The sequence below is a fragment of the Mus pahari genome, chromosome 19 (genome assembly GCF_900095145.1).
Source record: "Mus pahari chromosome 19, PAHARI_EIJ_v1.1, whole genome shotgun sequence".
NCBI lineage: Eukaryota > Metazoa > Chordata > Mammalia > Rodentia > Muridae > Mus > Mus pahari.
The window spans coordinates 70303686-70326908 of record NC_034608.1 but is presented as its reverse complement, the minus strand read 5'-3'; the positions used below and the strand labels follow the sequence as shown (position 1 = coordinate 70326908).

General features: G+C 36.0%; 1 protein-coding gene across 4 annotated transcripts in view; it reads left to right on the top strand.

The window, feature by feature from the left end:
- Positions 1-23223, top strand: part of Wdr17 (WD repeat domain 17) — an 85318-nt gene that overhangs the window by 3881 nt on the left and 58214 nt on the right. For 2 of the 4 annotated variants that reach the window (XM_029531889.1, XM_029531886.1), the window contains exons 2-3: positions 14814-14933; positions 20456-20584. In XM_029531889.1, the coding sequence (XP_029387749.1) occupies positions 20500-20584 (85 nt within the window). In that variant the 5' untranslated portion in view covers positions 14814-14933; positions 20456-20499. The remainder of the gene's footprint in view (positions 1-14813; positions 14934-20455; positions 20585-23223) is intronic. The other 2 variants (XM_029531888.1, XM_029531887.1) reach the window with 1 other exon arrangement.

The window sequence follows — 23223 nt, the reverse complement described above, 5'->3', positions numbered from 1 at the left end:
TAGACTACTCATGCTTAATGTGGTATAAAATAGCTTTTATTTTCTTATACAAATATCTGCTTGTGTAGTTGCTTAATAGCAGTTTACATTTAATTCTCTGCATCTCAATATATATACTCGAGTAAATCTCAATGATAAGTGTAATTATGCAGTGTTTTGTTTTGAGGTAGAACCTCACACTGGCAGTGAGCAAGACCTGCAGCTCACTCTGGCGCCCAGGCTGACCTGAAATTCATAGCAATCCTCTGGCATGAGCTTCTGGTATGTTGGGTTCAGAGGCATAAAACACCCCACCCTTCTATGTAGTATACTTTTTAAGGATGGAAATATGGCAAAGTAAGTGAAGGAATCATTTCAGAATCAAAGATGCAAGGATCTGTAGAGCCCAGGTATTCTAAGGATGAGGAGAAAAGGCATTCAGATTGGCTCTCAAAATTAGATATGGAAACTTGCCCTAGAAGTGCCAGGAAGTGGAAGTGGGTGGGTTGGTGAGCAGGGGGAGGGGGAATGGGATAGGAGCTTTGGGGAGGGGAAATCAGGAAAGGGGATAACATTTGAAATGTAAATAAAGAAAGTATCTAATAATAAAAAGGAACTGCTCAGGCTCAGAACCTCTAGCACCCTTCAGACCCTCTCAAGAGTGGCAAAGAGTACTCTCGACATTGTTTTCTTCCTCATTGTAATGACTCCAGTACTAATTCAAGTATTTTGAATACTTAAGGTTTAAATTACTTATTACATTGGAAAAAAATAAGAGTTGTATCTAACAAACAATATATGATGTATTTGATCTCATCTTCTAAGACTTTTTACCTAAGACACTAGTCAAAAACTTCTTTCTACAATTATCATAACTTGTGAATGAATACACAGTTTTGCCTCAAAGTCTTTTGTGCTTGCAACTTGGACCTTCAACCCCATATGTCCTTGGTTCCTATTTTAAAGTGGGATGTGTTTAAAGTCTAGGCTTGTCACTTGCAAGCCTTGGTCCTAAACAGGCTCTATAACCCTCTTACTAAACTTTCCATCAGCTGCCTTACCTTTCCTGAGAACTTAATAGACAATAGATCAGCATATTTTTAAATCAGAATTTCTTAACAAGTTACCCAGATACCTTGTGGTGTTTTTTTATTTGTTTGTTTGATTGTTTAAAAAAAAAAAAATCTTAGGCTCAAGTGACAGGAGGACCTCTGAGACTCACTGTCCTTCTGAACTCTAGCCTAGTTGGGAAACTTGATGATAATGAGAGACTTTATCTCAGAGGAGATATACCACAGTCCTGAAGATGACCACCAAGGCTGTCCTCTGGTATCCACATACATACACATGTGTGCAGCTCCATACATATAAACACATACTTGCATATTCACGTTAAAAAATATTTAGATGTAGGTTGAAAATAACTTATTCACATCTCTACCTCTTTGAATTGGTTTCTTGCTTTTCTGGTTCAAACCAAGTATTAGACCTCACACACCTCCTGGGTTTTGCTGATCCCATTGAAATTTACACGGGTTATTCTAAGTGGTTACTTTGTGAGCCCAAACCAAAGCCATTTAATAACCTTACTCTTTTCTACTCACCACCTAATCCAGGATTTCAAAGTAGGCTAATGCTACACTTATTGCAACCTATTTTTATCATCTAAGCTTTTAAGAACATCACGGATTGGCACACACTGAGAATGCTCGCACAAAATGTTGTGTCAGAGCATCTAAATCATACGTCCAAGAATGTAAGAGATTATTCCTTGTTCTTAAAAGATACTAGATGGAACTTTTCTGATAACTTGCCTGTACTGCCGACCTTGGTCAATAAATCTCTAGCTTTGTTACACATATGAATCATGTGAGGGAATGCTGACATATCCCAGTCCCAGTGCTGACTCACCAGACTTAAACATCTGAGCCAATAACTTCATTTGTAGTCAGTTTCTAACTTAACTGTGCTGTCAGTCACCTGAGAAATGCATATGGTGATTAACTGATTTAGATAATTGTAAAATCCACTTTATGTTTAATAAAATATCACCACAAGGATAATAGTTATTTGGAATTATAAATCCTACAAACAAGAAGATTTTATATTTGTGAGCCAAAGGATGATTGGAATTAGTACTTCTAATTTTCAGTAATTTTCAAATGTTTCACCAAACAGTAGCAAAATGTTAATTATTTTCATGGATCTATTTGCATTCATATTGTAAACACTGCTATGTGCTATTTTTCTATATCAGAAATCATCTTGAAAAACAAAAAAAACCCAGAAACAATCTAATTATATATATTATATATGAACTTTCTTATATATATATATTATATATATATATTGATTGATTTCTTTGACTAATCATGCCTAATTGCTATATATATATGTGTATGTGTGTGTGTGTGTGCGCACATATACATAAAACACTTGTTAATTTTGTTCATTTTATTCTCACATTTTATAAAAATAAAAGCCATAGAAAATAGTAATTTAATTAGTTTTATTGAGTGAATTTTCTTGGCCTAAGTAGTATATATTTATTTGTCAATGATCATTTGAAAAGTGATCAATAAAATTATAAATAGCTGAAAGAATATTATATTCTACCAAATTTTATCAATCAGAAATAGCCTACTATTTTGTGATCAGTATTTAATTTTTAATATTTGTGCACATTTCTATACATAGATATAATTATTTCAATAATATGCTACTTAAGTTATCTGCAGACTCTTTCTAAATAAATTTACTTATAATAATTCTTTGCATATTAATATACTTTATTGAAGTGTCTACATAAACTTAATGGCACATGTTAACATAATTTTTTCAAACAATTTATATACTCATATTTGTGTTTTAAATTACAAAGTAACTTTGAATCAAAATTTTCTTAACAGACTGCATCAGTTTCTACCTAGAAAGAAAAATGCTTATCTAATGATTATATATTAAATTATAAATTATTATAAATTGTTATATTCTTTTCCTGAATCCCATTATCTGAGGAAACAAAGCCTAATTTCTGACCTTTTATAGCTAACTGTTCCATTTGTCTTCTTTTAAACTTTGCTGTCTTTACTGTTATCTTCATAATCATATGTTTTTCTGCTTAACATATTTAAAACATTACAACACCTTCATATTTCAGATCTTTATTTTACTCAATATCCAAAAGCCTAGCATTTTAGTTTAAATACTTGTATCAAGAAAACACAGAGCTGGGCAGTGGTGGCCCATGCCTGTAATCCCAGCACTTGGGAGGCAGAGCCAGGCGGATTTCTGAGTTTGAGGCCAGCCTGGTCTACAGAGTGAGTTCCAAGACAGCCAGAACTACACAGAGAAACCCTGTCTCGAAAAACAAAACAAAACAAAAAAACAAACAAAAAAACAAATAAAGAAAAGAAAACACAGGCATTTTTCTAAATTGTTGTTGTACTTATAAGATTATTTTGTGATATTTTCCTTCATAGCTGAATGATATTTACTCTACAAAACAATGACATCACAACAGTTCCTCAGTTAAATGCATGGTTACTTAGCTCAGATTTTATATCTGATTTCTTTTCTTTCCCACTTGTTTTAATTTGTTCCAGCCTTAGTCATTGAACCTGTGGCTTCACACGTGACAGACAGACAAACATACGACCTTTGTAATACACTAGCTCTTTTTGACTTTTTTATTTTGTGGTAGACTCTCACGAATCACCTGGGCCAGCTTGAAACTGTTCTGTAACCTAAGGCAGTCCTCAAACTTGAGATTCCTATGCCTAAACTTACCCAAGTATCTGGGATTATAATCCTCCACCACCAGGGCCAGCTACAGCTAGGGGTTTTAAATTCTGTATAAGTGAATAATGATTCCAACATAAATTTTCTCCAATTGCATACAACACTTAAAATATATTTATAAGTTCAGAAGGCTATGAAAAAAACAGACGGCATACTACTGGATACATTGAAATTGTGTGTGTGTGTGTGTGTGTGTGTGTGTGTGTGTGTGTGTGTTTGTATGTGTGTGTGTATATACTAATTCATGTGTGAGGGAGGACCCATGCCATGAAGCACATGTAGAGGTCAGGCCTGAAGCAGGACCTCCATTTGCTGTTAAAGGCTGCATAGAGCAGGCGGCTTGACATAGGAGCTTCTGGGATTCTCCGGTCTCTTCCTCTCATCTTCTGTAGTAGCACTGAGATTATAGGACATGGTGCTGTGCTCAGCTTCACATGGGATCTAGGGATCTGAGCCTGCACACTTGCCTGGTGAGTGTTTTACTCACTGAGTCATCCTCCAGCCTCATTATTATAATAGTAGTAGTAGCAGTAATAATAATAATAATAATAATAATAATAATAATAATAATAATAATAATTATGCCTATTCTTTCGAAGTTGAGGACATAAAATGAGTTAGTAATAGTTACATTTATACATTCTTTCTGGGATTAAGGCTTTGAATTTTTAATCAGCATTCTCTTTCACTGGTGCATTTCAGATGTATTACCTTTCAAAAGGCAGCTGTTATATCAATTTTATTACTTACCTTTAGCGAGAATGCTTCTTAGATGATAATATAGTCCTGAGATATTATTGTGTCTGATGTGATACTATTTTTGTGTGTTTTTACTCATAATACTATAATTACAAGTGAAGTTTATTTTAATTGTTGGCAATAAAAAAATCAATTCATGTTGACATCCCATGTAACTAAATTTGCAATGAAAGAGTTTGTTTACCCTCAAACTCACTATAGATCCCAGAAATAATAGAAGACCTTATGCTTGAGCATCCCTAGACCAGGGATTACAGGCAATAGCAACCATACAGCCGCCTACCTCTTAATCTCTGGAATAAGGCAGTTGCTTTAAATTATACTCTCACTTCATCCCTTGGAAATATGAGGCCTCTTGAAACGTTCATCTGTGAAGCATATTAATTTTTCAATGTTTTAATTCCTTTGGTCAGTTCTTTCATTCAACTTTCCATCTTTTTTTATTGTTTCTTCTTTTTATTCTTTAGCCATTGGAGTCATTAAAAATTATACACGAAATGTTTATCTCTAATTGCTCTCCAGGCTTTGGGTCTAAGCCTCCATTTCTGAATTAGTTCTAGCCATTGCCATCTAATATTCTATCTACCATCTACAGTCAATGTATCTGCTATAGGCAGGAGCTTAGTTGCCTCCCCAAAGGTCTGAGATGGGGGAGACTCTGTCAGCAACGGGGCACTGCTGAGACACAGCAACATCTTCAGATTGCTAAGGTCATGATTGGAGGGAACAATGGGACCCCAAGCCCCTCTTCCTATCTTGTCTCATGTTCATGGGGTACATTGTTTTGTTTAGCCTGATTCTGTCCTCCTGTGTTGCTTTGAAAGGGCGACAGGGCCAACCATTCACTGGAAATGTAATAAACCTTGCTTATGAATTGATTTTCTCGGGAACACTCTGCAGAAACTGATACACTGTCTTAATGAAGCTCTATCCTATATATGATATCCTTGCTAAATGACAGATGTATAGAAACCTCCTTCAGTCTTCCCCATCCCTCATCTTCCCTTAGCTTATTAGTTTTGGACCTCATCATTTTCCACCTAGCTCATGTTTAGCTGTTCTGTTCCCCATCTACCTTGTATTAGGATGATGTTTATCAACTACCAAACCTGACATCATAGTCACTATGCTTAAAATGCTTCACAGACTTCCCATCACACATGAACTACAGTCCAAATTCTATGTCACGAGCTACAGAATTTGTCATCATCTTAGCCTCATCTGTTTGTCTATTCTCACAGGGTACTCTTTTCTATTTGTGTCAGTAAATCACAGATATAGGAAAAGAATGTTTATCTGAAAATGTAAACATCTCTTTCACATAGCCTTCTTGACTACCTAAAGAACATTAAGCTACTTGTCCCTCTTTCTATTTGAATATCCAGTCCATTCTCTTGAAATAGCTGTTCTTACATACGTACATACATGTGTTTTTGTCATTAGAAATAAATTCAAGTACACATAAATAACAAAACTATTGACTAAAACATCACTCTTATACAGCTAGACAGAAGAAAATAGTATGTCCCAAGAGTGTTAGAATTGCATCAAGCCTGTAGGTTTTTTGGCCTATGTATCTGTTGTATACAATAGTTTGCTTTGAATCATCAGTCAAGCTAAAAGAGTGGGAGAACAGCACCACAGGTTTCCCCTTAAAATTCATCACCAGAAGCAGGATTAGATGTGCGTATTCCATCTGTAAATTGCCCATTAAGGATAGATTTACAACTGATTTAATTTAGTCAACATTGCTCTTTGGGAAATGATTAAAAAGTCTGTCTTTCTAAGATTGATTTAGTTCCATTTATAACCAAAATCATTTGGGACTCTGTTGGAAAGGGAATATATAACTGTCAGCGGTTATTGGTTGTTGACTAGGGAAAGCACAGTGTCTGCTGTGGATCTAGCTTTTGTGCTATAAATTTCCCAAAGTAGGACTTTGTTTCCTCTCTGCTTGGTATCCTCAGGAATCCTCCCCAGAGCTTAGCCATTATATATGCTTTCTATTTACTGAAGGGGTGAAGTGAGACAAGATGGTAGAGGGAAGACCTAGCGATTCCCATATTGTTTTACTGTAAACATTCTTTGTTCTGTTCGAGATAAACACATGGCCAAGTACAATATGCTGTGGAAGAAACTTTACTGTGTTATTAAAGAAAACAATGCCTGAATTTTTGTAATAATGTATCCATAGTGTGATGAACACAGAAGTTAAAAACAATATAGGAGACTATATATAACTGACATTATTGATGACTATTTCCACATCAAAAAATATTTTTTTTTAAAAAAAAAAAGTTATGTGCTGTCAGAACCTAAATGAGGTTTTTAAAATTATGGCTCATGTCCTGGACCCAGTTTTCCTAGATTCTTGGTTTCTTATACAAATAATAGAAATAAAGATTTACACAAATTTCTAAATGCAACAGGGAAATTATTCAGGGAAAAGGGAATAGAAAAGTCAAATTACACTGCGAGAGAGCAGAGGGCCACATGAATGAAGATACCCAGTGGCTTAAAGTATTGTTTGAGGCTTTCTTTTATGGGGTTCAAGAAGAGGAGTTTGGTTACTCATAGTCCTATGTTCTAGTTGATTAGGTTAAATCATGTGATTATTTCTCTACTACACCTGTCCCTTCCCAAAATGCATCTAATCTCAATCAAATATACCATCAATTATGCATGAATATAGTATAATAAATAGGGGAATTCTCCCAAAAACTCACTTGAGGTTTACTTTACTCTCTGTGCACCCAAAACCAGTTCAAGCCAGATCAGCCTTTCGGCTATCCTACTCAGACATGAAGATAATATTTTTGCGATATAATTTGTACAAGTTTTATTGTTTACAATGGAAAAGGAAACATGTTGTTCAGGGAAGGGTGCATGTATAAGTGGAGGTCTGTTTGCTAGGTGTGTTCTTTACAGAGAGGTGGATAGACAGGACACACAGGAGAAAGAGCTAGCTGGGATGAATAGGGAGTGGGTTTAACCCCAATCAAGTAAAATCCTAAATTGCTTACCACGTAACAACAAAAATGCAAAATAATAACAGATTGAACAAAAGGCAAACGAAAATTTCCATTATATTAAAAAAAAATGGTGGGAGTAGGAAGTGTGGGTGTTCAAAGGTTCAGATTTCTTCCAGTTTGTTGTTCTATCATGCTTTGGCCATAACCTTCAACTTGATAAGCCAAGATATTTGCTAGAGCCTCCTAAGACAGGGTTAAGTCTCTGGGGCAGATAAAGGGTGAGGTGACATGGAATTCTCTTTCATGATAGGCACTGTGGTATTCATTATAGAAGTGAGTATATATTTAGTATATAGTGATACATTTTCTTTTATCTTTAAAATTATTTTCTCTAATAGTAAACGCATCTTCAGAGGTATCCAAACTTTTGACATAGTAACATGGTGTTGCCTTCTACAAATGTGTTAAGCCACATTCGTGGCTATGCAGGCATGCTCATGGGCCTCAAGCTGCATTTGGGCACACCTAAAGCATTCTAAAAAAAAATAATTTACTGGGAACCTTTTCAATTTCTTTACTTTGAATTTTATGAAACAGTGAAGGCAAGGGCGTGTTATAGGTAGGAAAGTATGCCCTTAATAAAAAGTAAAATAGCTTGTTATACTTTTCTGCTGAATCAAACTGCCTTTCATAGAAACTAAAATGTTTTTTCTTAGAATTTTGATAGAATGCACTCACATTTCTTATAAGTATAGTGTATTTATTAGGAATTCAAGATGGATTTCCTTGAAAAAATGAAGTCATATAAAATAGCTCTTGGAACTTCATTATATAGTATAGGAGCCAAAAGTGTCAAGTGTACAGCATATCACAATGCATGCTTAATATTTTAGAGTTGTTAGCATTAGTATGTTATTACCAAGATGCAAGTATCATGTTATTTTTGTGTGCTTGTTTTCAACAGTTGTAGACTCAGATGACTTAAATAGTCTAATAAAATTTTGCTGAAATTTTAAGAGATGATCATTCAGTTAAAATTACAATTAAACTTCTGAGAACTAGATAACTAAACATTCCATAAATATTTTTAAATGAAGACAAAATTCTAGTTATTTGTGCAAATGATGTCACAGCATCAAGACAATTCATTAACAACACATCAATATAATTAGTGTGTTATCTCAATGAGGGAGTATAATACAGTGTTCAACTCCCAGTCTGAGCTCTTTGGGCAGATTGGTGAGGTTCTTCCTCTGCACCCAGGCCCATACCCCTTGTGTGTCAGCCTGGTACTTGGAAGGAGAGCTTTTTTTACCATTTGTCCAGCAGTGACAAACATAAGTTTTATTTTGATAAAGAATAAGGCCCAAGTTGTTTTCCTGAAGGGGGAAAAAAAAAAAACAGGAGAGGGAGTTTAGAAATGTGGGTGTTCGTTTCTCTCTTCTCTCTAGCAAGCTGAAGGACTGCCTTTTAATCAAAGGGGAGAATTTAGGAAAGTGTACAGTGTTACAGGGCTTTGTTTGGACCCCACACATCAGTGCCACTGAAGGATTCTCCCAGATTCTCCCCCCAGCCTTTCTCCAAGGCTCTTAGTTGAAGCTTGTTGGAAAGGTTGTGAACACAAATGCAAACTCAACCTGGTGCTTCCAGGTATTCCAATCTCATACTGTACTTCACATTTTACATTTAGGAATTAATTTTCCTTTTATTACAGCATGGGAGAAAAATATAGTGTGGAGGAAAGAAGGTTAGTGTTGTAAAAGGGATAGGCAGAAAATAGCAGTATTTCAGAATCATAGTCAATACCTGGGTCTGAGATATCAAGTAAAATGGGACTGATAAATCCAAATGTAGAATCAGAGCAGCAATGGTATAGGCCAAACGTTGGAAAATGAGCAGAATGTTGCTTTTCTTGATCATCCTTCTTAGAGTAGGGGAATAGCCATAGAACAATGATTCTCAACCAGTGGGTCTTGATGACCCTTTCATAGGAACTGCATATCAAATGTCCTGCATATCAGATATTTACAATACAATTCATAATGGTAACAAAGTCACAATTATGAAGTAGCAAGAAAAGTAATTTTATGGTGGGTGGGGGGTTACCATAACTTGAGGAACTATATTAAAGGGTTACATCATTAGGAAGGTTGAGAAATACTGCTCTAGAATGTTCTTGCATGATGATTTGAGAAACACAAAGATATAAAGCCCTTCAGTCATGGATTGCTATGGAAACAAAGATGTGACTGTTGCCCATCCATCACTGGGCAAAGCAAGTGAGGATGCATGGCAACAGCAAGGGATGTGGAGCCTGTGAAGTTATAAACACGTTAAGATGCAAAGAGAAATATATGAAAACCAAGGATTAATATTAAGACTTTAATTTAATATTAAGATTTGAAGGTTTTATGCCCACAGTAAGTATTTAGCCTTAAAAAATACTTTACTTTATTTTTTAAATTTATTTTAGGAGCTAACATTTATTTTAAATGCTATCAGTTAGTATTTGATTTTTATCACTTTTTTATGTGTAATATGCGCAATATTCTTCCAATGTGAACTGATGACATGTGTGGTCAACAAATATATGATATTTATACAGATAGACATTGATTCTGAGGTGTAAATACATGGAAAAGATCTCACTATGACTTCCCATTGATTGACTTTGACATGAATTTTCTTGGAGGTCAACCAAGGGTTTCAACTCTGCCCCTCAGAAAGGTGTAAGAGAGAAACCCAGCTTTAATTCTGATATTAAATGAGGTAAAATGAAAATACATAGGATATGACCGAGAAATACATTTTAAGATGTAGTCTGGTATAACATGACAGCAAATATTTTGCCTTTAATATTGGAAATAAGGTTAAATTATAGGGCTGTAGTTGAAAACACTTGTTTCTGCAATGGACCCATGTTCAGTTCTCAGTACTCATATTGTGAACCTCACAACCACCTCCAACTCCAGTTCTGGGATACCCAATGCCCTCTTCTGCCTCTGAAGGCACCCCACTAATGTCAACATACTCACAGACATACACACACATGCACACAATTAAAACAAAAATAAATCTTTAAAAAACATTAAGTAGCTGTACTAGTGACTTCTGTTGCTATAATAAAATATCCTAACTAAGGCAGCTTACAGAGAGAAGAATTAATTTAGGTTCATGTTTCCCAAGGGTTAAAGGCCATACAATAGGCACAGTACAGTACGGGAGCAGGTACAGGTAGATGTGTAGTTGAAACAAAAAGCCAAAAGATCCTATCTTCAATGGCAAACAAAAAGCAGAATGCTAACTGGAAATGGCACCAGTTTTGTTTTTGTTTTTGTTTGTTTGTTTGTTTGTTTTTGTTTTTTGTTTTTTGTTTTTTGTTTTTTTGGTTTTTGGAGTCAGGGTTTCTCTGTGTAGCCCTGGCTGTCCTGGAACTCACTCTGTAGACCAGGCTGGCCTCGAACTCAGAAATCTGCCTGACTCTGCCTCCCGAGTGCTGGGTGGCACCAGTTTATAAAATCTGAAATGTACCTATTGTGACATAGTTCCTCCATCTAAGCCACACCTCCTAAATCTCCCCCCAAAACAGCACCACTACCAACTGTACAACTAAGTACATGAAGTGAGCCTTCACTGGACATTCTCATCCAAAGAGCTAAAGTAGTGCTTTTGAAAATGTATCAGTATCTGCATCTGCACCCTCACAGAGGCAAGGGGGTGGGAGGGTGGGATAGGGATTTTTGGAGGGCAAACTCAGAAGGGGGTAGCATTTTAAATGTAAATGAACAAAATAATTAATAAAAAAGAAAATATAGCAGTAAAGAAGGCATAGCTATTATGTACCTTATAAACAATGTATAAGAAGTAACTACACTAGGCTTATATGAATACAATGCACAGTTGGTGTTTTACATGATTACAAAACATATTTACCTAATCTAGGTTTTTCTTTTAATCTCTAAAACCTTTTAGTAAGTGATTTGGTTAGCCACTTCAGTACAAGAAAATGGATTGTAACTCCTATATGATTGCAATCTCATTTCATTCTGAATTCATCTTTTCTATCTTTTCCATGTATTGGTACTATGTGTCATTTATGCATGGGTACCACCAGTAGATGGCAGAGTTCTCAGACACAAAGTTTGTCAATTCACCTAGCAATATTTTCCATCTATACAGTGAAGAATAGACATGATTTTTTTTTTTCCGGTTTGGAAGAATTTACACTTTATATCTACACAAGCAATCAACATATTTTTCTTAATATGTAGATGCTAATGCACCTAGAAGAGGAACTTTGACAATATGAGAAAAAAATTAAGAACATTGTTAATCTGTGTCTTTAACAGTGAAAGAACTCATTATTCACAGAAAAGGTATGAGAGGAAAATACAATCCATACAAGAACTTTAGGATAAATATCAATACATATTTACTGTACTGGTTAGTTTTTGTCAACTTGACACAAGCCAGAGTCACCTGGGAAGCAGGAACCTCAGTTTGGCCAGTGGGAATGTCTATGGAACATTTCCTTAATTTCTAATAGATGTAGGATGGCCCATACTACTGTAGACAGCGCAATTCCTAGACATATGGACCTGGGCTGTATAAACAAAGTAGCTGAGTGTAGTGGTAAAATTAATCTGCTCTAAACTCCCCTGTGTGCGCGCATGTGCCCATTCTCACATGTCTAGCTAATGCCCCAATGTTGTGTATTCTTGAATGAAAGACACACACAGAGACTAATTTTTAATATGCCCTAAGCAGCTCAATGGCTGGGCCACTCCCAAACTTCCCCGTTCCAACCACTCCCCCTCAGATATCACTGAATTATTACTTACTAAAATCTAAATTCCCATCTCTGCTACCCTAGACCCAATCAGGAAGTGTCCCCTTGGGACTGCTTCCCGCCACGCCCCCACCCCTGGCCCTTACATGATTGTTAGTCTGTCTTCTCTAGGTCTCCTGCCTGATAATGCCCCTTCTCCAGCATGACGGTACTAAATTCTCATTTTTCCCATGGCTCCCTTGCCCAGGACATCTAAAGTCCCACCTCTGTCTCTCTGTCCAGTCATTGGCCACTGGCAACTTCATTCACCAATTAAAGCCAACTGGGGTCAGGGACCCTCGGCATCCTCCAGGCAGACATGCGGGTTCCCGTGTACTTTTGGGAGCCAAATTAACACAAATAATATTAGAACCAATCCACAACAGCTGAGAACGCCTGGGAGAGTAACTACAAAGCAGCAATCCTCTGTGTCTATGCTCCAGGTCCTGCTCTGTGTCTATGCTCCAGGTTCTGCCCACGTCTCTGATTGGAGTTCCGGGCTAGACTTTCCTCACTGATAATTCTATAACCTGTAAGCAAAATGAACCTTTCCTTCCATCTTGCTTTTGATCATGGTGATTATCACAGCAACATAGAAGCACACTAATACATTTGGGAATTGCAACAAAATGAGGGCACTAATTAGCATATCTCAGTGGTATGTGTCAGACACCATGAGAGGTTTTATTGAAAAGCAACGACATTAAAATGGGCTTTGTAAATGTTTGATAAAACTTACTGAACGGGGCTGGTGAGATGGCTCAGTGGGTAAGAGCACCTGACTGTTCTTCCGAAGATCTGGAGTTCAAATCCCAGCAACCACATGGTGGCTCATAACCATCTGTAACAAGATCTGACGCCCTCTTCTGGAGTGTCTGAAGACAGCTACAGTGTACTTACATATAATAAATAAATAAATCTAAAATAAAACTTACTGAACAAATATAATGGGAAGGGAAGATATATTAATGAAATGACCAAAAGATGCTTGATGGGTTTTGCTTCTGGACACTTCCTAGAGTATGATGACAATGGTCTAAATGAGCAATAACAGGAGGGAAAAAGGAGAGAGAGAGAGAGAGAGAGAGAGAGAGAGAGAGAGAGAGAGAGAGAGAGAGAGAGAGAGAGAGAGAAAGAGAGAGAGAGAGAGAAGCTGGCTAGGTTTGAATGTGTTGATACTGAAATAACCAGGTAAAAATCTGAAGTTTCTCCATTAAATAGTGAGCTGAAGTTGGTGCGATTTGCCTGGTTTGAGTAGGGTTCCAGGATCGGGAGAGGAAGCATTGTCTCTAAGATGTCGTCACTAGATCGGGTGGTACCAGCTAAGATTCAGTATCAGATACGTCATATGGCAAGACTCGGGTAAGAAATCGCAAGTCAAAATAGCATAAGGAAGAAAAGAGAATGAGGAGGCAAGAAAAGGCCTAAGACTCCAGCTCTGAGCGTATCAGAAGCAGTCCTCTACTAGAACTAAAGAGCCAAGGTCCAGATTCAGGTACAGTGCAAAGCACCTGAGGCTACTGTGGAAGTAGTCTATGGCCATGCCTCTTTATCTGAAGTTGCAAGCAGATATTAATGAAAATATTTCTAAAGAATAAAGATCACTGAAGGGATGAGACGGTTCTCAACTAAGTAGAGATGCTGAACTCTCGTGTGCATCTTTCCTCAGGAGAAAACCTGCCTTTATCATTTTATGTAAGGAGAAGGCACCCAAATAGAAACACAACACACACACACGCACATGCACGCACACACACGCACACACACACCACACACACACACACACACACACACGCACACACACACACGCACACGCACACGCACACGCATGCACGCTGCGTGCGTGCACGTGTGCGTGCGCGTGTGCGTGTGTGTGCGTGTGTGTGTGCGTGTGTGCGTGTGTGTGTGTGTGTGTGTGTGTGTGTGTGGTGTGTGTGTGTTATTATAGCCACTAATTATTTTCCAGAAGCAAACAAAACTACACAAATGTTAAATTATGATTTTTCTCATTCTCTAAATCATAACACTGTATTAATTGATGCATAATCTTTAAATTCTTGATGCAGCCACCTGATTAGTAGTTCACTAACTGCAAAGCAATCGATCTCTCAAGTACTGCAATAAAAACAAACAGAGATACAAGACTGCTGTATTCTGCTCCCTGTTTGTTCTGGAATCTGTAAACCTCTTAACCTTTATGAATCACTTGCTTGTTTAGGAATCCAATCGAATCTAAGGTGTTTTCTAGACGGTGAAATTAAGGCCTAATATTTGATAGGTTTTTCTGGAACTTCACAGCATAAACCATTTTAGTTTTCATTTTTTAACATAGGCTGTGTTTTCTGACTTAGCTTTCTCTCAACAGGTATTTGTAAGATATTAAATCTTTCCAGTTGAAATGTGTGTCTAGCATTAGCTTCTTGTACTGAACATGAGGTCACCTGTTTGCTTGAAACACGTTATTGTCACTTTAGGCGCTGACTGTTCACCAGCTGACTTGACTGACTTGATTAAAGTGCAAACAGTCTATGGCTTGGATGACTTACGTTTCACATTGGTTTGAGCAAGATGATTGGTATGAAGGACTCCAAAGAGTAAGATATTTTTATCTTGCAATTATAATTTTCTGTCAGGTTTGTTTTCTCCTTTGCCTGCTCTTCTTCTTGCAAAGCTCCGACCCTTACATTGCAGACATTTCTATAATACAAAACTCTGAGGATATGAGAGCAATCTTAAAAGAATATGATTTATAGGGATATCTGTAATTATACATTGACCAAGAGCTCCCCTCCCATTCCAATTGTCTATCCAATAGATAATTTTCTTTTTCAGTTGGGAGTGAACCCTAAGGCCTCCTGCATGCTAGATGAGTTCTACCCTTCATCTGTATGCTCAGCCCTCTACATTTTGTATTTTGAAACAGGATCTCATTAAACTGCCTAGGCTGGTCTTGAACCTGTGGCACTTCTGCCACCATATTCTGAGTAGCTGAGATCATAGGCCTGACCCATCATACCTGTCTAGATAACTCACAGTAATATTTTAAGAATGTCTTTAAGATTGAACTATAAAATGCCATTTTGTAAGTGACTCATGTATTAAAAATTAGCAGCGATTATAAACCTTTCTCCATAAATAAAAATATTTAATTTAATACAAGGCAGTTGCATGTTAATAATTAGTATTATGTTACTATTATTAGAGGAAAAACAGGTATCTTGAGCACACTATTGTATCTGATAAATTTTAAAAAACTTTAAATGCTTATAATTATGTTTCAAAGGGAGTCAAACTGTTACCATGGCAACTTGGCCTGTAATTTTGAAAAAGTATAGGTTAGCATTTTAATACTAAAAAATAAAATCATATTTTAAAATGTACCATGTCAAAATGGATTTAGCTTAAAAGAAATTAGTTTTAATTTTACTTTTCAATGGAGAGTTTCTTACTATTTAGAAGACAACTGAGGATTTTCTTTCCATTAATTTGTGAATGAAAAAGCCAGAGTATTTGTGAGGTTTAAGCATGGTTCTCCTCATTGCCATTCATGGACACACACTACTGTAAATACACAGAACTTTTCCCCCCTTGTCTTCACTTCTTGGCATTCTGTTCTAATCAAACCAATCACAAACATTTTCTTATTATTTTACTTCTCTTTTCTTTTTAATAAATGTTCAGCAGTGCATAGCCTCTGGGGACTTTTTTTTTCCCCAGAAAGTCTTTTTTTTTTCTTTGTTGTCGAACAAGATGATAAACATCTCTGGATCCAGTAGCCATCTGCCCCTGAGGAAAATCACTCATAAAGTAAATCGTAAAGTGTACTTCAGAAAAGAAAAGTTGCTGTGATTTAGTAAAAAGCATACCATCATGAATTCTGAACTTCAATAATGGTATATTGCAGTGAAAAATGATGGGAAAATTTCAGCCTATGACTTTTAGTTGCAAGATTCCAAACTCTACCCACTGCACAAGCACCTCACTACAATGCCAATGCCCCCTTGCATATGTGAGCACACATGAAATACAATACATAACACATTCATCTTCATGTTTCAAAAAAGAGTCTCTTTGAAGTCCACATGATAGTATGATTTGGCAATCAAGATAGGACTAATTTCAATAAAAATGTTTTTTATTAAAATGTGTTCTTTGAAGTCCCTTTGGAGCATCATATAGAGATTGCGAGGGTTCAAATTCTTTCCCTTTCACTCACTAATATTACTATAGGCCTTTGTAATTAAACCAAAGGAAGAAGTATTTTAAATCACAAAATTAGTTTATCCCTTAAACTGGCCATATCACCTTTGTGAATATGCCTCCTTCTAGCTCAGGCCTCTTTCGTTTGTGTACAGGCACAGATGAGATGAAAACTCACAGTCAACGAGGAAAACCATCACAAGAATATAGGCTTTTATCACGTCTAAGCATCCAACTAATTTTCCAGGTTGTGTATATGTATCTATACCCTATATGACTTCCACTTTAAATGTTAATTTAAAAAATGAATTTTTGATTCAAAAATTACGAACTCAAAATGTAGAGTTTGAAAATTGGCATAGAAATGTGAACTTAACATTGAGAGCAGTAAGTTGACACTTGTACTATTTATGACATGAATGTATCAATACACATATATAAACTTTACTCTTATAATTTATTTTTGATGTTATTATAATTCCATTAATTTATACTTAAGTTTTAACTATACTCATTTCATAATAAGCCTACACATTCAAAAGTAAACATGATGAGCTCTAAAAATCTAATATGTAAAATACTTACATGGCTTGTTTTCTGTTCCATTTCAATCGCTGACTAAAGAGTAACTTTTCCTTAATCTCTGGGTGTGTCTGTGTGCACATGTGCATGTTTTGTATATGGGGTTGAGAACAAACTTAGAACGCAAGTTATCAAAATGAAAATAATATCCCTGTTGTCAGCCACTAACACTGCCAACCTCATGTAGCTGTAACAATACGAAGGCTTGCTTCCTAACCCCACCACAAATCAGCATTACTCAGCGAGGTCCGATGCTTGCCATTGCACCAGTGAAGTGCATGTGTTATTTCTAGACCAAAAGGGTTGTTTTTCTCAAGTAAGCCATGCTTAGACTACATATGCAACAGGAGGAAGTAAGGTTAATGAGTATCTCTTCTTCCATCTGAAACATGCTACTTTCTCAGTGAAAAGCTTGTCTTACAGGGTGACGTTTTACAGTTTACACTTAAAATCATAAAAATAGCATTAAAGTGTTCCTTAGGTTGGATATTTTTTTATTTTTCATGATGTAGAATCATTATTCATGCTGGTAACAAAAGAATAAAGGCTTTTGGGGATTTCATTTTGTCTGCTTAGTAACAGATTTTCCCTAATAAAACCTATATAGTAGTACATCCATTTTATGATCCTATTGAAAAAACAGTCTTAAAGTTCCAAGTACTAGGATTTATTTGAATATCCAATATAGATTTTTTTTATTCAGTGGTATTGATTTGTTTACTGATATATGATTTTTTTTAAAAAATCACCCAAAATTATGAATTTTAAAAAAGTAAATTTTATCTTCATTTTTTCCTATTTATTATTTTAATAGCTGGTATATAAAGATCATTCAGTCCCAAAATTTAAAGAGAGTTAAGAATAGTGTACACACTTATCATCCTAGTCTTCTTGAGACAGAGGCAGGAGAATTGCTGCAATTTGAGACCAGCCACTATTACATAGTGAAGTTATAGGGCCTTCTGGACAAGGTAACAAGACCCTGCCTCAGAAAACCAAAATATAAATAAATAAATAAATAAATAAATAAATAAATAAATAAAGGAACGTAATCTACTGTTCCTGAGATTGCAAAAATGATTTAAGACAGAAGGCTTACTGAATTTTACATATAAGAAAGAAATATTAACATTATTTAATTTTTTGAAAATAAAAACAAATGAGGATTTAACAACAAATGGTTCCTTTCATAGATGAATGGTAAGTAAACTATGCTACATTCAAATAAAGGAATATTATTTTGTGCAAAACACTTCTAAAGGTAACAGCAAGTTATGAAAAGCATTAGGAATCTGCCCCTCTACCTAGACAGTTCCACTAGCATAATCTGTTATGGAATAATTATTTTATTTTGGGAGAAAGGTTTTTGTCTTTGCATGTTTAGAAAAGGTGATTGGGGTCTTTACATCTTCCAGAGATATATGAATCAGATATGGCGAAGGAAGAACCCCCCCCCCCAGAGGACTAGATTCAGGAGAATTAAACAAAACTGAACAGTACTAAAGATAGGAATACCCAAACAAATTAACTAGATGAACTGATAATTTCAAAGAAATAAAAAACCAACCAGCATCACACCCTGAAGAAACATGAACTATAAACAGCCTCACAGTTAGTAAGTGGGTCGGACCAGTAATCTGAAACCTTCCCACAAACAGGCTTAAGGACTTGCTCTGACAATCCCCCACCTCCACCCCAGAAGCTGAGGTGTGAAAAATGAAGCAAGTTCAAATCAGGGCAACCTTTCCAATTATCATAGCTTCAAAATTATAAAATATCTGATACATAGCTTAACCAGAGACATAAAATACTTTTTCTAGTAAGATAATAAAACAATGCTTAAAGAAATCAAAGATATAAATAAAAATACATCTCATGTGTTTAAGATGACAGTGTAGGATTTAAATTCAGTGTATTCCCTACCAAAATCTAAATGATGCTTTTTGCAAAAATTAAAAAAATATATATATATATATATCCTAACATTAATGTAGAATTACAGGGGAGTCCTACATAGAAAAATTAAAAAGCCTTAGAATAAAATCATAGGAAAAAATTCACTATGATGAAGAAGGCACTGCTTTGTGAGTTACACAAGAAACACAGTCATCCAAAGAAAAAGGTGAACATACAGGAGTTCACTTTAAAACAGTAAGTTATGTGCATCCCAGGAAATAATATTAACATATCAATATGTAGCTGTGAGAAACAGACACCCAAGGTTGATGCTGGATTCTAGTTCACGGTCATACCTGGGATAGAGCTGGTTTTCATTTCACATCCTTGGTTTCTGTCCTGGGTACCATTTTCTGTGTTGCAGTTCCCCATTACAGAGGGTTGTTGACATTATCCACTTGACAGACTCCAAAATCAACTGGCAGGTGGGCCTTGGGGCATGGTTGTAAGAGATTTTCTTGATTAACTGATGTGGGAAGATCCATCTTAATTACGGGCGGGACCTGGGCTGTGTAACTAGAGAGACCCAAGGTGAACAGTAGTATGTCCATCATTGTAGATGTGATGTGACAGGTTCCCTCAAGTTCCTGCCTCTGTGGCTCCCCAGCTACAACATACTTTAACCTGGAGCTGTAAGCTACAATAACCTCTTCCTTTCTTAAGTTGCTTTTCTTGGGTTACTGTATCACAGCAATGGAAAAGAAACAAATGGTTTACCTAAATATTTATCCTCCTGTCACATTACTAGTGATGTTCAAATACAGTTTCTAGGTTTTTTTTTTGTTTTGGTTTGGTTTTTTTTTTTTTTTTTTTTTTTTTTTGCACCCTGACAACAACTGTCTAATCTGACATTTATGCTTCAAATGCATACACATAGTCCCCAGGATAAAAATCAATGTAAAAACAGCAGGCTCAATGAAATAGGGCACAGTTGTCCCAACATTGGCACAATGTATTTCAAATTTGAATTTGCTACCTTGATTGAATTGTCAGTATTTGAAAATTGGTACAGATGACAGGAAAATCAGGGTGTTTTTGTTTCTCTGGGATGTTCTGTCTACCTGGCCACATGCACGATCTTCTTCAGTGGTTCTAAAACCATGTGGATAGAAACATGTTTGCTTGCCCTCTATTCCCCATCAGCCCTGCATTGGTCCATGTTTTATGCCATTCATCACTGTATGATCTCTTCTATCTCAAACCACCTACTTTTAGCCGATTTAGTATTTTAAACTACACACATCCGAAAATATTAATTTGAGATTAATATTACCAGAAATATATTTTCAGTACATAAAAGCATCTATTAAGGAGGATAAAATTATAACGTTTATCAAATAATGAAAACAATTGACATTTCTTCAAATTTGATTTTAAGGCAACCATGTCCCAGGTCAGGCAAGTGGGACTGCTGGCTGCTGGATGTCAACCGTGGAACAAAGATGTCTGTGCTGCCCATGGAGACCGGTTTGCATACTGCGCAACTCTGGCCATCTACATATACCAGGTCTAATAGCACAGATTATTTCAATTTATGATTATAGTGAATATGGTTATTTTTTAAACTAATATTTGCATTAACTTATTTAGTTGATATTTGTATTTTCCCTTTGAATATGTACATTAGCTGCATAAGTTAAAAACAATGACATTAATCTTAATTAAACTTGTATTTATAGCTTCTATCTAAAGTGCTTTTAAAATTATGGTATATGAATAGAAGTATTTGAAATTATTATTAGGGAGTGAAGAAATGTGACTGTGGTTAAGAACACTTACTGCTCTTCCAGAGTACCTGAGTTTGTTTTCCAGAGCCCACAACAAAACTAACAATGGGCTATATGATTCCAGCTACAGGGGATCTGATGTGCTTCTCTGGCCCCCATAAGCACTGCATTCATATGCGTGCACACAGACTCATATACATGTATGTGAATGTACAGAAAATAAAATTTCTTTTAAAAAACAAAATTCATTTCAAAGCTTGTTTATTGAATAGTTCCTCATGCCAGTGCACACTGACCTTGTAGCTAAAGTGAAATAATCTATCATATTCATGATATATCAGTAGTCTATTATCATATATTTTAGTGATTTTTTTCTACCTGGCATTAGAATTTAATACAGCTGTTCAATGACAATGAAGAAAAATGTTAGGCTAAATTGTTAAGATAGCAATCTATAATTCCTACCAGTGCAGCCCCATCATACTGTTATAATAAGACATGTTCATACCTTAGCGTTCTTCATTGTTCTAGTAAAGTCAGTGAAGATCACTGGTGTATGACATTATTTCTTCATAAGTGCTTATATGTATAGATATTTATGCTAAATTTCTAACATATCCAGCACATTTGTTGTTAGATGCATTGGATATATTTACAGTCTGTCCTACAGACGGTTTATATTGTTAATGGGTTTTAAATTTAAAATGTATTAAGTACACAAAACAGACAAATATACAAGCAGGCCAACTTAAAATGATTATCACTTGCAGTGCTAGCCAGATGGATCAAAAATTATCCAACAAAAAGCTCTAATTATAGAAAGAGAAAAAATATACAGGCAAGAAGTCTTAGGAAATGGCTGTGTGATTACTCAAAAGTTTGATATGCCAAGCTATTCACTGTGGCCTTATTAGTACAGCAGAAAGGAGGAGATATTGAAGTGCTGAGCTGTAACACCAGGGCTTGCTCTTGAGTGTGCTCTGAATCTTGGCGATAGAAATGCAACCAGGAGCAAAGGAGGCTGTTCCTCCTTGTAGACCTTATGCTCTGCAGAAGAGCAAGAGCCCGAGAGGGGATTATGTAATCAAATGGATTCAGGAAGTGTTACATGAACTGTGAACTATATACCAGGAAAGATTGGATGTGACAGGCTAAGTTTTGGGGGAATTGTGAATTTAAGAAGCTTTGGCTGAAAATGTGTTTTGGAGGAGTGGCTTTGGAAGTCATACACTGGGGTAGTGAATAAATAAAAATTAGAAAAATCAGTGGGGAGAGCAGTAGGCTGAGCTAGAACAGCGACAAGACAGAAGAGGTTTGATCATGTAGGAAACCATAGGCTAATAATGCTGTCAAGTAGGATTTTACTTTAGGCATATGGTGAAGGAAAGATATAGTCTTTAATTTCTTTTTACACTCTAAAACAATACTGTGAAAGTTCACCTGTATATCTTAAAAGAAAAAGACCAACCTTAATGAAGGTACAAAACATAATAAATCTAAGTGACAAATAAACAAGAAACTAAATTGTGAAGTAATTAAGGAGAAATTTATAAATTAAATAGGAAAAGTGGTGTATTCATGCTATCCACTTACCCATTCAAACGCAATAAAACCACCCAGGATATATAACGGGTCTGTTATACCACTAGTAGTTTAAAAACTAATAACTGAACTGTTTCAGGGAGTGAGAGAGCAAGAGAGAGGGAGAGGGAGAGACAGAGACAGAAACAGAGAGACACAGAGAGAGCCTAGAGGCCAAGAGAGCTCCTAGCTGAAATGGCAGACTTATATAGGACAGAGAAGCTGGGGAAAGGGCAGGGAGGCTCCTGGCACAGGCAGGTTTAGGGTAGGGGGCAAGCCAGGACTCTAATAGGTATTTGCTGAGAAAGCTCTAATAGACACCACAGAGTTAGCCACACTTTGGTATGCTCATAAGTACCAAAGAGTTACCCATTTGTCCTGAGTTTCTCTGGGACCTGACAGATACATTCGGAGAAAGGGACAGTCATTACATTCCCTTGTGGAGCCACTGATAATCCCACCAGATTGCAGTGAATGATCCTAATCCAGCACTCACACAGATGGTCCTGGTTAAAGTAAAAAAAAAAAAAAATACATACAAACACACACACACACACACACACACACACACACGACAGTCATGCATCAAGAAAAAGACAGGTAGAAAGTGAGAGAGCTTAGTGGGAGACAATAACCATATGCATTATGGGAGTAAAAAAATGAATGTTAACAAAAGTAAACACTTTTAATATTTTGGAGAATTGTTTTTGAACATCATTGAAAACTTTAAAAGTTGTTATAAATAGTCATCAAGTGTTTTTTTTTCTTACATAAACTGATTTAAAAATAAACTTTAAAACCCATTCATGTTTTTTTCTGTAAAACAAAAACAAAAACA